The sequence below is a fragment of the Acipenser ruthenus genome, chromosome 22 (assembly GCF_902713425.1).
Source record: "Acipenser ruthenus chromosome 22, fAciRut3.2 maternal haplotype, whole genome shotgun sequence".
In the NCBI taxonomy this organism is placed as follows: Eukaryota; Metazoa; Chordata; class Actinopteri; order Acipenseriformes; family Acipenseridae; genus Acipenser; species Acipenser ruthenus.
The window spans coordinates 9,028,349-9,044,205 of NC_081210.1; the positions used below are offsets into that span (position 1 = coordinate 9,028,349).

The following is a 15,857-nucleotide window of genomic DNA, read 5'->3' on the forward strand; positions in this document are numbered from 1 at the left end:
GTGGTGCGGTGTGTCATACTAAACATTCGTTTGTCGCATCGCGTCCGGTGTGTGGAAATCACACTGCAAAACTCTGGAAATCACTCCAATTAAAAATAACAAATATACAGAAAGAATATTACGCCTAATAAACATCATAAGAGCCGCATAACCTTTCTCGAAATATCATTTAGCTTTTGTCCCAGTAATTACATTGGACTCTGAAGTCAACAGATGTGGTGCATTAAAATGATGGGTTTGTTGCACTCTCCTATAGCTTGTTATTTTCCGACCGACCTGTGCAGCACAAAAGATCTTCTGACAAAGTTCTTAAGTGATGAAACTGAGCATAAAATGGGAACAGCAGTCAATATGGAAATCCATGGGGAGCACTCAAATTCCCCTAACGATTACCGTTTAAATACAAAACCAGTATCTGCCCTGGTGTGTTGTTCTGGGGAGGTTTATTGGAAACTACTAATGTTGTCCGAGTTATATTGGGCATCTTTATAGGTCTGGGGGTTATTGATCTACAAACACTGGAACTACTAATGTCAGCTCAGCAGGTTCAATGGCACATCACTTTCACTGTTATTGCAGGCGAGGGGTGGGCTAAGATAGGCAAGATGCTACATTTCTACATCAGTGAAAGTGGCCATTGATCATTTTGACAAACTCCTGGGGCAAAACTAATCTTTTGGCCGGGGGTCTGGGGTTGTGCGTGCTCTCATATGCATTCTGACCCATTTCAGAAGTAAATTTGAACTTGATTTTGGACAAAAAGAAATTGAGAAATTACTTCTTAGAAACTTGTCATTTTACCATGAGGCTAGTTAACAACATCATTTTTGAAATGTTACTGATCAAACATTTTGCATGTATGCCTAATTCAAACATATTACATTTTATAAAACCTCAGCTGCAAAAATTATACAATCTCTGCTTAACTCAATCAGATGTTGTAAATACAGGGTTCATACAATTGTTCTGATACAAATGTCAAGGACTTTTCAAGGACCATTTTAACAATTTTCAAAAACCTCATTTAAGGAGTTTATCTGGCATCCTCAATCTCTTTTGGCACTCCAATCACCCTTGGCTTCAACACATTTTCCAAACAACCAACTAGTTCAGGCCATATATAGTGCAGACATACAATGCACCTGCCAACTTGCTCTTTAAGAGCCCCTTGCTCTTAATTGTGTTATTACTTGAAATGTATTTGTTTACGACTAAGTCGCCCTGGATAAGGGCGTCTGCTAAGAAATAAATAATAATAATAACAACTTTATGCTCCAATATGTTAAAAGCCAGCATATTGTTTATTTGTACAAATAATTATAATTAATCATGTTCTTGACAAAGATCTGAAAGATATACGTTCAAATGTATCTATAGCAGAATAGGAATGCCACAATTAGAAACTTAAATGCTAGATGAAGACAATTTTGCCCCATGCCCTCCCCCCCCCCCCCACTCCACACTGTTTTCACCCCTTTGATGGCCTATACGAAATCCCACATTGGACTTTCTACTAATAGTTTGAAAAGGAATTTGGCAATGCATTGGAGCTAACTAAAGAGATCTTTGACTTGTCACTGCCTATATCTAGAGCTCCAGACTCCATTGTGTATAAATTCTAAGAACAGTCTTAACATGGACAACATGCAACTGAAAATCTCAAGCACAAGCCATTTTCCAGACTGACTTTCTGGTCATGTGCGACTTTTCTTTTGGATATGCGGTTTCATTTTAAAATCCTATGAAACAAAAAATAAGTGCGTAAAACATCTGAGGCGAGACAGCATGTTTTGATTCAAGAAACAACCTTACCGGCTGGTGACAGTGTAGTTCTGCTGTTTCAGGGTAATCTCTCTCTGCTGAATCTGAATGATCTCTCTGGATAGGTCTTCTGGAGTCCTGCAAGAGAAATATACAGGAGAAAACACACGTCAGTACTGTAACTAGGACAACAACAATCTGAAGTCGGATTGAGAGCAGTCGGTGCAAGATTTACCAAGTTTTTGCTCCAAAACATAGTTTACTTCATTGTGTTTTACTTCAAAACTGTCTTCATTAGCGTGCCCACATTACACAATTTGCTAATAAATGTCATTGGTATTGCACTCTTGTTGAAATGTAGCCCTCCAAGAATATTTTATCTTGCAGCAATTTCCTACAAGTTTCAATGCTTGAGGAAAGTAACGTACTTCAAAGAGCTTCAGAGGGTGACTTTAAAAGAGAGTTCAATTATCCATTCTTCTAAAAAGAACTTAGTCCAGTGTTAGTACCTTGACCTAACATGCTCGTTCTTGTCAACTGCAACTTGCAAAGGGTCCATCGCACGAATAAGAAGCCCCTTTAAAAAAAAGCTTTTAAAATAAGAAACAGAATGCAATAAAACTCTGCTGTCAATAATAAGAATGTTCATCTCAGATACCGGTATGTCACAGGAGCTGTAATAGGAGCAAATTAGACTCAAGTCATATATTTAATTAAAGGTCAGTGGGATGAATACAATTATATGGTCTATGTTGTTGCTTTATGGGGTTAATTTCACTTTAGTGTACGGCTCCCAACATAGCATAATGATGCTGCAGTATTTGGTTCACTGAGTGATGTTAGTGACAAGCAAGTTCAAAATATTTGCGTTCTGCTGGAATAGAGTTCACCAATATATAAACTGTTGCAAGGAGTAATGCAATAAGCAAAGCCCATCAGCAAGTTATATTTTAATCAAACTGAACACGATTGTGGGATACTGCAGCTTTAATTAGCAGTGCAAACATTACTTGAAGCCTGACATCTACATCAAATTAATAAACAATCAGCTATCTCTCTTCCATCTCCTGAGGGATGAGAACTGTTCTGCATTAAAAACAAAAAAGCAGCTTTTGAATCCAGGGCTGATGAATTGTAGAGCACATATTATGGTACTGTCAAGGGCACAGATACTGCATATTAATTATTAGACAGACATCTGAAATTCACCTCTGTACACAATGTTGCTTCAGACATGAACTGAAGGAGGATCAAATAGCTGGGACCCATTTTTTCTTTACCTCCCCCCCACCCCCCCCCCCGAGAAAACTATGAATCAGAATTCGGAACATATGGTAAACCAGAAAAGAGTGGCAGAAAGGGAAATATATATGATCTTATATACGATGTTTCTGTTCCTGTGTCTACACCCCTGCAGTGTGCAATTTATCCAGAAGACAGTTAAAAACAACTACTGTTTATTTTTGATCAGTATGTAAATCCATTGTTGTGGGTGGTAATTCACACAGATGCCTGCCAAAGAGGCATGAAAATATTTCAACTTAACATCTTGCTACAACTATTTATATGCATGAATGTCATCTTCCTTTACTATAATACATCTGTGTTCAAAGTAAACCTCTATCTGCACACATATTTGCATGCTCAGGATTCAAGAATATGCCCATTACTTAAAAGGTAGCGTATTTTAACTGTGTATTGTATGTATTATGTTTTATAACAGGGTATGTTATTGAATTGATGCTTGCCAACTACACACACAAACAAATTCACATCCATCAGTCATGGTGGTTTTCCTGTGTGCCCATCTTATGAAAAAGATTACTTTAAAAGAAACACAAGATGCAGAATATTTTTACAAAGCCAGTAATCGAAGTTCAAATTTACAAAAGATATTATTCTCATGTAGGTTACAAATCATCTCACCAGTCAGACAAGTGATGTGGAGTAAAAAAGATAAATAAAATAAAAAGATGATTAGAAAGGAGTTCTCCCACCAGCTGTCTCAGGCTTGATATTCAAAATCAAAAGGCACAACTTCATTGATCTGTCCACCAACAATCATACCAGACTACTAACCACCCCCCAAAACAAATTACACACCTGTCCCTAGACACATGCAGGGCTCGAAATTAACAGCGGCCATACTGCAATTGCCACGATGCCCCTCAAAATGTATGTCTATTCACAGCAACTAGAGAGACGCCTGTATTAGAAAGCATTTGGAGCCAAACAGTAACACGATTACGTAATTTCTGAGTTTAGTTTATGTTAAACTCAGGAGAATATATGCTATTAAAACAGTCCCTCACTATCGCAGGAAAAAAAAACACAGAATTAACCCCTACTTGCAGAATTTTCATGCATAGCAGAAAACTGAAAAGTTGTGAATTTGTCTTCAGTGGTACTTATTGCTGTTAAGTATCACAAGCGCACACACTATGTAGTGCGGCGGGATTCAGTGCAAGCATCAGCATGAATCAATTCATTATATATGCAAATAAGTACATTTATAAAAATGGCTTGGATACATTAAAACGCCGTTATTGGCTAAACAAGACCAGATGACCTTGCAGTAAGAATTTACTTCTGCAAGGCTAGGGGCAAATCACCTCTGAAGATCCATCAATTTCGTGGATTTATTTGCTTTAAAGTCTGAAAATCTCTGTCTCTTTGGGCACGTCGATCATTCCTATAAAGCCCCGGGCTACAATCTAAAATCTGGGTGTAGATGGGTTGTGTTGGATCTTAACTACGAAGGGCGTTTGACACCCAAAAGAAAAAAGCCACCAGGTTCATATTGAAGAATTTGGTTTAAAAAGTTCAATCCATTCCAGTGATTGCAGACACCAGTGTCTATTATAATGCAGTGAGCAGTTTTGTTCAGGCTGACTGGTGTGACATTCTGCATGGCATTGTGCTAAGTGAAACAGTGATTTTTATTGTCAACTTAAAATGTGTATAAAACGTGTAAATAAACATAATCACAAAACCAGAGGTAAGGGTGAAAGAAAGAATGCGTCACGTTCCAGAACAGCAGGATATCGTAAGGGAGGACGTGAAAGCTATGCTCGAGCTTGGGGTGATCGCGCCGTCGCGGAACTAAAATCGGACAGAACCATTCGGTTCTGCGTCTACTTCCAATTATTAATCATTTGGATCTTCACACATGTGGTTTGTTTCCAAATAAACATCTGAAAATGAGAATTATAAAATATAGTAATAATAATAATAATAATAATAATAATAATAATAATAATAATAGCTGCTCTAGAAGGTATCCTTACATCCCTTACTAGAAAACAATTTCTGCTTTGACTTTCTGGAAGGTAAATTAGCATACCATAAACCCATCTTCGCATTTTTGACAGCAACAATTACATTCAGGAGTTTAGTTAAAACAGAGTAATTTAATGTTCATTAATATAAATATATGCATGTAACAAATGCTTTGCTGACACTTGTATACAGTAAAGCAGGTGACAAAACTGACGAATTTGACTTTCAAAACAATCAAAATTGTCGGGTTGCACTCCCAAAGGAGAACACACAAACGGGTCCAAATTAAAAACTCCAAGCCTTGGGCAATTTGATTCAATCAATATCAGTGAGATGCTATTATAAAGGAGACATCATTGTTATTTATATAATGAACTATATTGGTTGTGTCAAAATAGACCATCATTCCATTGGATCAATTTATTTATTTTTTGTGTATTAAAAAAAAAAAAAAACACAGTAAAAGCCACATTAACAGCTGAACAAAATGCAGCAATGCTGTGCTTGAAACTTGAACATATTACATGTGTCATGTGTTCCTTGAGAATACAAAAAGGAATGCGCTCAGGATAGCCCCAAATCATGGGAATAGCCTAACAATTTATAAGGAATGAAGGAGGCATTAAACAAAATGTCCAGAACACTTTTCTCTTTCATTTTAAGACAACTTGAGTGTGATGCAATATTTAAATGAATTACAATGCCGAGTGTAATGTTTCAGATCTTGAGGCATTGTATAAATGTTCCTAAACCATTGATTTTAAATTGGTACATTATTCTTGTATGGACATTAATGCATTTGTTATGTTGTGGGTGCCATATTTCCCTTGTAAACATAGACTCCATGGTCAAAATGAAAAGCTTGTCAGATATTTCTACTAAAAGTAGTCATATTTCTCCCAAAAAGGAGAGAGATGAGCTTTTAAAACTAAACAAAGGATAAGCTTTCTAATATCGCTATTCAAAAACAAATAAATAAAAATAAAAAAGGAAAAGCAATAATCAAAAGGACACACTCCAAGTGAAATATAATTTACTTCCTTTTTAGCACAGCGCAAATAATTCACCTTTGTCAGCAGCCAGAGGAAATCAGACTGGAAACTTAAAACTGTATATGTGCTGATGAGATGGAAGACAGCAAGATTAATCTATAAACTAGCTTCACCCATGACCACTTTTAGTACTCCAACATCAAGATCTTCAGCCAAATATATAACACAAGGTCTCAAACCCTTGTACCCACAGGCATTTTCAATGTCAAAAACAAAAAGAACCATTGACCACTCATGATGTGGCCACTTTAAAATCAAAATCCCTCCTCTCAGCATTCTGAGATTAGACTTGGCAGCCACCATATCAGAATGGGTCTCAACTGGGATTAGACCATTGAAAATAAAACAAACTAATACAAACAAATATACTTACACTATAGCAATGTATGACTTGCCAAAGGCACATGGCAGTGCAGGACCCAGATGACAGAATGGATTAATGTACTGTCTTAACAGCCCTTGAAGTGACCATAAATAATATCAGATCTGACAGATGTAAGGATTACAACCTAAATGAGTTCAGATGACCTCAGGGCTGTTAGCTAATTTAACAGAACTGTACAAGCAGAGTCCCTCAGGATCAGTACTAATTATATTGTCTCCAACAGGACGGGCAATTGGAATGAGTGGGGAGAATGAGTTGTCTCTTTCTGGTAGCAGGGACAAGCAGGAAGGTGATTTAAAATAAAGTAAAATCACGATGTGGGATGCTAATGTAAAGTAGACTACGATGCAAAATTAGGGGAAATGTACATGTGGGTCTCCAAGCTTACCTAATAAAAACAGCACCACGCAGTGCAGGCTGAGGATTGCGAAACGAGGTTCGAATCCTGTTTGGGCCGAGTAGCTGACCTTGGAAGGGGATCCACAAGGAGTAATGCATTCGTCTGATTTTTTGTTGTTGTTGCCGCTTAAGAGCGTCCAGTTACAGTACCTTCCCTCATTGCAATAACTCCCCACAACAGCTGAGGACAACTGAAGCAGTCAGAGAGTGTCTTCAGATCTTGCCACCAACACAGTAAATACCCAGGGTTCATAACCAGGAGCTGGACAGCGGCGAGCTACCCGTGCTTTTCCACTAGAGGCCAATGTTGCGCTCAAAACTATTACCTAATAAACCAGGGCCAAAGCAACATTCCTTATGAAATCTCAAGCAAAGATTAGCAACGTTTCACAGCCACAATGTGAGCCACCCTGACTGCGTGCTTCACCATACATCCCACATGGTAGTGCCTTTACCAGGTGAGCCAATCAGGAATCCCTTAAGGAGGTTATTAAAGTTGCACTATGAACCGCCACTGGCGCACACTTTACCTGAAAGATCTGTGGATTACTTCTTACCAATGTTAAGCAATCATTACTTTACACTGTCGAATCCATTCCCACGTACGTGGCCTCATTAACATTCTCCGAGCTCTCTCATAGATATGGAGTTTGAATTCAGTGTGTCTATTGCCTCATTTAAATAGTCCCATTACACTACATCAGCCTAGTTACACTATAATCTTAGAAATACATTTTCACCTTGCCTGGTAACTGTCACTATAAATAATACTTTAAAGTAAATAAAAAAATGAAGAGCAAGATGCAACACGAATAGCCACTTAAATAAATCACATCAGCATGTCAGCTCAGGTTGATATATGCGTTACTACATGCCAATTTGCTCAAAATGATGTTTTATACAAGGCACAGCATTATTGCACTGCTGGCAATGGCCAGATTTTCATGAGCAGAAGCGCATCTAACAATTGTTCTCAATACTATTGATTGGGACTACAGCCCCACTATCAGAGTTAGTTAACTGAATTCACCGTACATTTTTTTAAACATCTAAGCCTCAAACCTTAATAACACGTACAATCAATTGACGTATAAGTGAATTCTAGGAAAGCGACATGTATTTATGAACTGCATATAATAAAATAGTATTTCAATTTTTTTGTCAATGACAACGTGGTCACAGTTAATATTCAAGAACGCAGAGCACAATTCACAACACAAGTGGCACTGAAAAATGCATATTTCTTAAAAAGCCCCTTGGTTAACTTTTAAGTCCAAGTGTCTCCACACACGATTTTGTGGCACTCAGCTTCACAGCACATTTATGCAAATATCTCAGTTTGTTATAGCTGTGTTTATGTGTGTGATTCTCCGAGGAGAAACAGCAGGGCAGCTCTCTCAAGCCTCCACGCTTGTCACACTGACAACCTCACTGGTGTTCTCAGTGGCAAATTATGCATTTCTTTACCCTATCAAATCACATTGGAAACAAGATTTTATTAACTCCTTTGCCCTTGCTCTTCTGAAACCAGGTTTTCATTCTCTTATTTGCTCCTCTAAGGTGTTACAGCACTGGTATTAATGTAATTGATCAGTTATTCCATCAATTATATAGCAACCAAGTCTATTTATCCTCAGTGTAATTCACTAAATCAGTTTACTTGTGCAAAAAATGCATATGGTTCACCATCCACAAGAAAACATATTTTGCAAAAGGATAGGATGGTGAAATGCATGCACTTACATTTAAATGAAGGTACCATGCTAGAAAAGAAAAGAGAGTGGGAATGTCATGCATTTAATAAATCAAAGCCACACACTTTTTCCTGTATATCTTGTGACAGGATCTCATGAAGCACTTCTCATTCAAAACATTACGCGCACAACAAGACGAGCAGAATTGGTCCTGAAAGGAAAAACTCAGAAGAGAATTGAATTCCTAGCCTAAGCCCCATTACAGTTAATCCTTCTTATTGGCAGTCAGCTCTTCCTCTAATTCATTTTAACTTCAGCTTAAACTCTTATATAGGTAAATCTTCATTAATTATTTTTTTTTCTTCCATTTTATTATGTGTCTAATTAACATCACATGACATTTTGCTAGAGCCAGATGATTAGTCATTATAAATGTTAACTGAAACTGTCTACCATTTAATGTCAGTTAACAGTCAGTCTGCAGTAAAGCCATGTTACAAAAGAATGAGGCAGCAGAGAGGACATTGGTGTGCAATGGATAAGAGTTTCTCCTTTAAGAACTCAAAAAATAAATATAAATAAAATAGTAACCATTCTGAAGAGTTATTCTTATATTTACTATTTTGCTCACATGCCAAACTGCTTATTTCAAATGGTCCTTTGAGCAATTTTTATGATCAGGTTTGGCTGAGATTTAATAGTCAAATTTGATTTAAATACTGACAAAAAATAGTGTTTTCAAAATGTATATTTATTCAGCAGTTAAGTTTTCCAAAACTAAAATGTTGAGTATTATAAAATATCAAGATACCTGGTCAGCTTTGCATAAAGAATGTTCAAAATATTGTTCATACAACCGCGTTAGCGAGTTATCCAACAAAGAATGACAACAGTTCCCAGATCCAATTCCAAAATGAAGAAAGTGATTATCTAACTTACGTTAAAGAAGGCATTCCTAAAATAACCTGCTACCCTAAGGAACCAGAGTAAGCGGATTTCATTAATAGATTTATTTCAACGGTGCCTGTGAATGTATGCAAATCCAGTCATAATTTGGTTTAAAAATTCAATTTCATGGGATAATCAGACTTCAAAAACCTCAACTTTAGTTTTTAAATCAGATTTTTAGCAAGGATATTAAATGCAATCATATTTTGAAGGGCATATTTAACACAAAGAGCATTCAGGCTTAGCTTGAGGAGATAATTAAATAAACTAAACTGCTGAAATCTTTTATTCAATGGAAGCGCTGCACACACCAACAGATACAGTACTTGAAAGTAAAACAATAGCTGTGTATTATTAGACATGTGTATACACTATGAGACTGACTAGGTTACTAAAAACAAAAAGACAATGACAATCTAACATATATTTAGAGCTCAAGAACGAAATGTTGAAAATATATTATTTATGTGGGTGGATATTGATTTAATCAAGACTATAAATAATTTTATAATTTTCTTTTTTAAGAAAATAAATCCCTCAAGGGAAGTCAAAGGGAAATGGCTCTTTTAACCTGTAATTTTGTCCTACGACCACAAGATGTCGATATAGCCTCCACAGTAAGCCACATAATGAGAAATTAAACAATCATACATTACTTTAACTATTTGAATTGGTCATCCCATTACTACAAAGTACGTATTAGCAGATTCATAAACAGAACGCTGTAGATAACCCTTACATTCCTGTGAATACGTACAACAGGATTTTAAAAGGAAGTTTTTTTTCAATATTATTTCTGTAAATATATACATTATATATATATATATATATATATATTTTTTAAATGGATTTCCTGTTTCTGACACAGATCCCTGAACACTATAGATATTATGACCCTTTATTGGAATCTGGGCATTTGATAGACTCAGTAAGTAACATATGTAAGTTGTGTTTTTATTTTTTCTTTGTTTTGTTCTTTGAATATAATGTTAAAAAAAAAGTTGTTCATAAGAAGCCCATAAGTGTTACTTATGTTTGTAAGAACGACAAAAAAATAAAAAAATAAATAAATCCATTCTCAGTTCTTGTGCTTAGCATCATCAGTTGGTTAACCCAGTCTTTAATGGATTGACGTTGCTCTGTGAAAATGTGTCCATATGAGAATTGGTAACAGACGAATATATTTAAGCCTTTTTTGCTAGATTGGGAAATAGTTCTACATTTCCCCAAATTCTGTCAAAAATTTCACTACCGTTTTCTTTTACATATATCCCTCCATTTCTGATTTACAGTAAGCATCAAATCCTGGAATACAATCCAATGGGAGGGGTTCTTTATCCAAACATGTTGTGGGTCTAAAATCCTTACTGCTGTCAAATGTGAGCTGGTTAAATAAAACAGTTTATTCTGCATTGATCAGGGTTGTTAATTTTTCAAAAACTTTGTGGAAAGTTTTAACACACGGTTTTAATTCTGCCATCTGTACTGTGCAACTCTTATGCCAGTGCTCGGAATGTATTTATTAATTCCGCAAATTTATTACAAAATAAGTGTGCAGCACACCAGGTGGATATTGCTGCATGCAACCTCTCAAAGCAATGCTTTTTGAGTTTGCCGTTGCATGTATTTGTTCTAAAACAGAAGTTTCGAGGTAAGCTTTTTCATTAAACGCATCAATTTCTAGAATGGCAATAATTGTCCCATGTAATTAGGTGGTATTTTCCAATTAGCCAGAATGTAATGGGTTGATTACTTAATTATTCTTTTGATCACTTTAGCTGGAGTGGCTGCACGGACATCTTGAGGTTTAGCACTGAACTGTAGGTTAGTCATGTTGTTTTAATTCTCTTGTGAATTTCACAGCACTCTAATTATCTGGTGAAGTGGTTTGCAAGGTTGTGCTTGTACAGCATATGAAGTACCTGTATGTACCAGTTGATACCAGTTTCTAAAATATGAAAGGAGTTCAAAATGTTACCAAGAAACTGGTTTTGTTTGCATTTCATGCACTTAATATAATAATATATTTATTTTTATATAGCACGTTTCATAGTGGACCACCATCACAAAGCACTTTGAGGTAGGCTGTGAACTGTGCATTATATGCAGAGTCACTTACAATAGAACATTGATTTAACATCTCATCTGCAGGATGGAGCACAAGGAGGTTAAGTGACTTGCTCAGGATCACACAGCGAGTCAGTCAGTGGTAGAGGTGGGATTTGAATCGGTGACCTTCTGGTTACAAGCCCTGGACTTTAACCACTGGACCACACTGCCTAGCAAGGGTGACCAAAAGAATCATAGAACTCAGCTGTGTACCACATTTGAAGACTAACTCAATGCCATTGGTATTTATCTCTTATTGACACGACCATAGATTCTAACTATTGGCAGACACCCATATCAAACTTGAGATGCTCTGTGCAAGGTGGCCGTTGTAGACGCCCCGTCTGTGTTGGGAGGAGCCTGCAGAGAGTGCAAGATGAATGCACCCAAGAGGGTCACAAGTTCAAATCCCCAAATCCCTTGTGCAAGTTGTACCAATGTGTGTGTTGTGCAAAAGCTATTCACAAAATTAAATACAATTCATCTTGTACATGCATCAATTCAAGCTTGCATTCTACACAAAATTTAGCTCCAGGATGTTTCACAAAATTAATTAATTAATGTTTAACATTCTTAATCATCCAATTCCTATTTACTCAATCCTCCAGTTTGCTCTTTAGCCTTAATGTGAGTTATTCCAACTAAACAGAAATGCTCATGCATTTAATTTTTATATATATATATATATATATATATATATATATATATATATAATTGCATTTAAGTATTTTTTCCCCCCCAAGAATACATAGAAAGATAGTTTAATTTAATATAGAAAAGTGTAATTGACTGAGAAAAGCAACATAAATGAAGCATACATAGGTTAATTTTAAATTATGAAAGAATATGGAAACACACAATAAGATAGATGCATTAGATTTTTCTCTGCCAGCCAGAGCAGAGCATAACCAATCACAACTCAAGTGCGCCACCTGGTGGAAGACAACACAAACTTCACTCTACTGCATTTTGTAGTACATCCAAGTCAAACTGTTTTAGAAAGTACTGTAGCTATGGAGGGATACAATATCTCAAGTAATTGATTTGATTTTACACTTAATTGTAATATATATTTCATGCATTCTGTTATTTTACACACACACTTCGTGGCAAGGATATAATATGTACCATATGAAAATAACTTGCAAAAAAAAAATGCAACAGACATAGAAATCTTAACAAGAATACTTAAAATACTATGTGGCTATATCAGACAGTTTTGGAAGTCAGTAAGACAATGTAATGTTTATGCTGAAAAACTATGTGCATTCATAGACAAAGTTACAAAATAAAATACAAAAAAAAAAGGTAAAAAATGGGATGGGCTGATTTGTACAGTAGTCTCCGCGTATAGGAACACCTCCTTTATCTAAGGGAACACCTTTGGGGTGAAACAGATTTTTCCCCATTGTAAATGCTCTGGCTAAAGGAACAGGAACTTCTCTTAAAAGAACACCTTCTTGGCACCGACAGCGATTCGTTCACAAAAAATACAATGCTGTTTTGTAACCTGATAATTCATCACCATCAAACTTAACTTAAAATGGTTTATTCAGTCTTTTCAAAAGCGACTCGTCATCGCGAGAGCGAGTGTCTTGAGGCACACTGATTGGTTTACTCAATCTTTCCAGAACCGTTGTCATATCACTGACTCGTTTTGTATTCTGATTTCCACGAGTGCACCTCATCGCTACAAAATGGCATGTAAACAAATGGCGAAAATTGCTCAAGCTCTTGAAAAATACCCGAAATCAGACAAGTGCTGAGCAATTAGGCGTTTCCGGTTCTGGCGAGTTGCTTCACCATTCTGTTAAATAACCTGCATGTCTTGTATATTGCTGCTGCATTTAATGTGTGTAGGGGTGCTGTGTTAATTTAGTTTGACAGTTTAATGTTAGTTTGTCTGTTACTTTATTATTATAGTTTATTAAACATACACTTGCCTATTGCTTTTCTATTATTCATTTAATTTCATATGTTAATGCACGTACCTTGTGACAAGTAATACATATTTATGATTCACATTGTGTCTGGTGGCTAACTCCGTCTTAAAGAACACTTAAACTATAACACTTTGCTTGTGAGCGGTGTTCTCTTAGCCAGAGACTACTGTAGTATTAGTATTATTAGTATTATTACCTGATATTCAGTCCAGTAGCATGCTCCAAATTCTCCCAGGCTTGCAGTTTCATAACAAGTTTCTGTCGGAAAAGAAAACACAGTATTTACCAAGAACAATCTATTTGTGAAATCCATATGCAATCAAAACAAAACTGTGCAGCTGTGAATGTGTTGAACCCCTGCAGAGACTCATCACCACATTTAACAGACATAACCCTTACCAGGAAGACATTTTATAAGTAACTGTAAAACACTCAAATCGTAAGATTAGTAACAATAAAAGAAACAATGGGCTACACACATCTAGTGCATGTCACATGCATAGCCAAGAAGGAAATGGGTTAGCATTACTGGAAGTCTGAGTATGCCTGTATTGTCCATACATGTTCACTAACGCAAAACAAGAAATCTTTACATTGGAAATCTATACTGCCAAGTACTGCACATTAACACGTCCTGTCATTTAAACATAAGAGAAAGGTCAAATATGCCTTGTATCTTATTTATTGTGGAAAAATAAAAGGATGTGTTATCAAAGACATAGTGTTAAATATTTGGTGGATCTATTTCCACTATAAATGTAACGAGAACAGCATACTAGCTATATGGATTCCTACTTGGATCATAATTTCTGCATTTTGCGTGATGAATCATATAACCAATTCTTCACCTGGGTCTAATTTAATTTTGCAATTGGGAATTAATTTCTCAATCCCTTTTTTTTTTTCAGTGCGCTATCAATGCATATTAAATCATTTGATGCACATTAACTTGGACAAGACGAAGTGGGGTTCCCAAAGTTAAGACCTCCAAGTGGCATTTAGACTCTAATATCACAACATTTCCTTGAGTCGTGACAAATTCAACAATTTAAAACACATACTGCAAGTGAATTGAAGTCTACATATAGAAAGAGGTTAGAATTAGCACAGGCTAACCTTAATTCTTTTCTACCCACACATTAAATGATCATTCCTTAAACAGGACAGATGGAATAGTACAGATCATTAAAGTTTTCACTGGCACAAGCTCCTCATTTGGTGTAGTCTTATACCACTTTCACACACAAACGCCACTACTGATAGATAGAGATAGATAGACAGATAGCATAAAATAGGACGGTTCTGTGGAGTTATAAAAGGGGCATTAGCATACCTTCTTTCTCTAGTCCTTAAATGGAAACTAATAAAGAATCTGATCTCCGCGGTCTCTTTAGTGACGAGGTGTGTGAACCCTTGAGAAGCTGGGCAGTGGATTAACACGAGCACCTGCAACTACTGTCTGCTTCCGATTGCACTGCTTGACCTTGGAACAGGCAGCAAAGCAAGAAAAGCCTGCTGCTACTCCAAGTCTAGCATTTACACACAGCGACCATGAAGGTAAAAAGGGGCCGACTCAAGATAAGGACCTAGCTGCAATAAAAATAAAAAAAAATCCAAAAAGCAGAATCCAGAAGGCATGAATTGACTTTGAACCATACCTCTTTCCCCAGTTCCAAATTGACCATGTCTTTTATGGTGTTTTCATAACGCTCGAGTTTCCGTCGCATACCCTCCGTTTCCTCCTTGAGAAGAGTGTTGTTCTCCCTGGTTTCTCTATCACAGGGTGTAAACACAATTAACTTTAAAACTCAGATAACTTGGATTACACATAGATCGACAAAATGTAATTCACCCAAGCTGGTCTTTAAAAGTAGACACAGAGCGGGCCATCCTTTATTTTTGTTAGATGTTTAGAAGATCCTGAATCTATTAGTGTTCAAACTTATAAAGGTGGGTTTAAAATGTGATGCTCAGGAGGTCACATTAGATTTGGAAATAAAAAAATTAAAAATAAAAACACCCACAATGGAAATCAATGTTATCTGCCTCACGCCAAGAGTTTTACCCTCTAACACTAGGTGCGGTTAAGAAATACCTTGATGCTATTCTTGGATATAGTAAACAAGATTTGTCTAATGTCCATGGTATAGCTTGTGGCAAAGTTAATATTGGTTGCAAATAGACACGATATTTTGGATCTGCTTGCAGAATAAAGTCACTGTAAGGATATAGCAGCAAACGTAACCTGCTGGGCCGGTTGACCTGCACGTGTTCGTACATTTCCCTT

The 15,857-nt window shown here is 36.4% G+C and overlaps 1 protein-coding gene across 4 annotated transcripts in view; it reads right to left on the minus strand.

Moving 5' to 3' along the window:
• The window catches only part of mad1l1 (mitotic arrest deficient 1 like 1), a 246,651-nt gene that overhangs the window by 226,490 nt on the left and 4,304 nt on the right, over positions 1-15,857 (minus strand). For all 4 annotated transcript variants that reach the window (XM_058995955.1, XM_058995957.1, XM_058995958.1 and 1 more), the window contains exons 8-10: positions 15,229-15,343; positions 13,767-13,828; positions 1,813-1,899 (exon numbers count right to left, since the gene is read on the minus strand). In XM_058995955.1, coding sequence (XP_058851938.1) covers positions 1,813-1,899; positions 13,767-13,828; positions 15,229-15,343 — 264 coding nt within the window. The remainder of the gene's footprint in view (positions 1-1,812; positions 1,900-13,766; positions 13,829-15,228; positions 15,344-15,857) is intronic.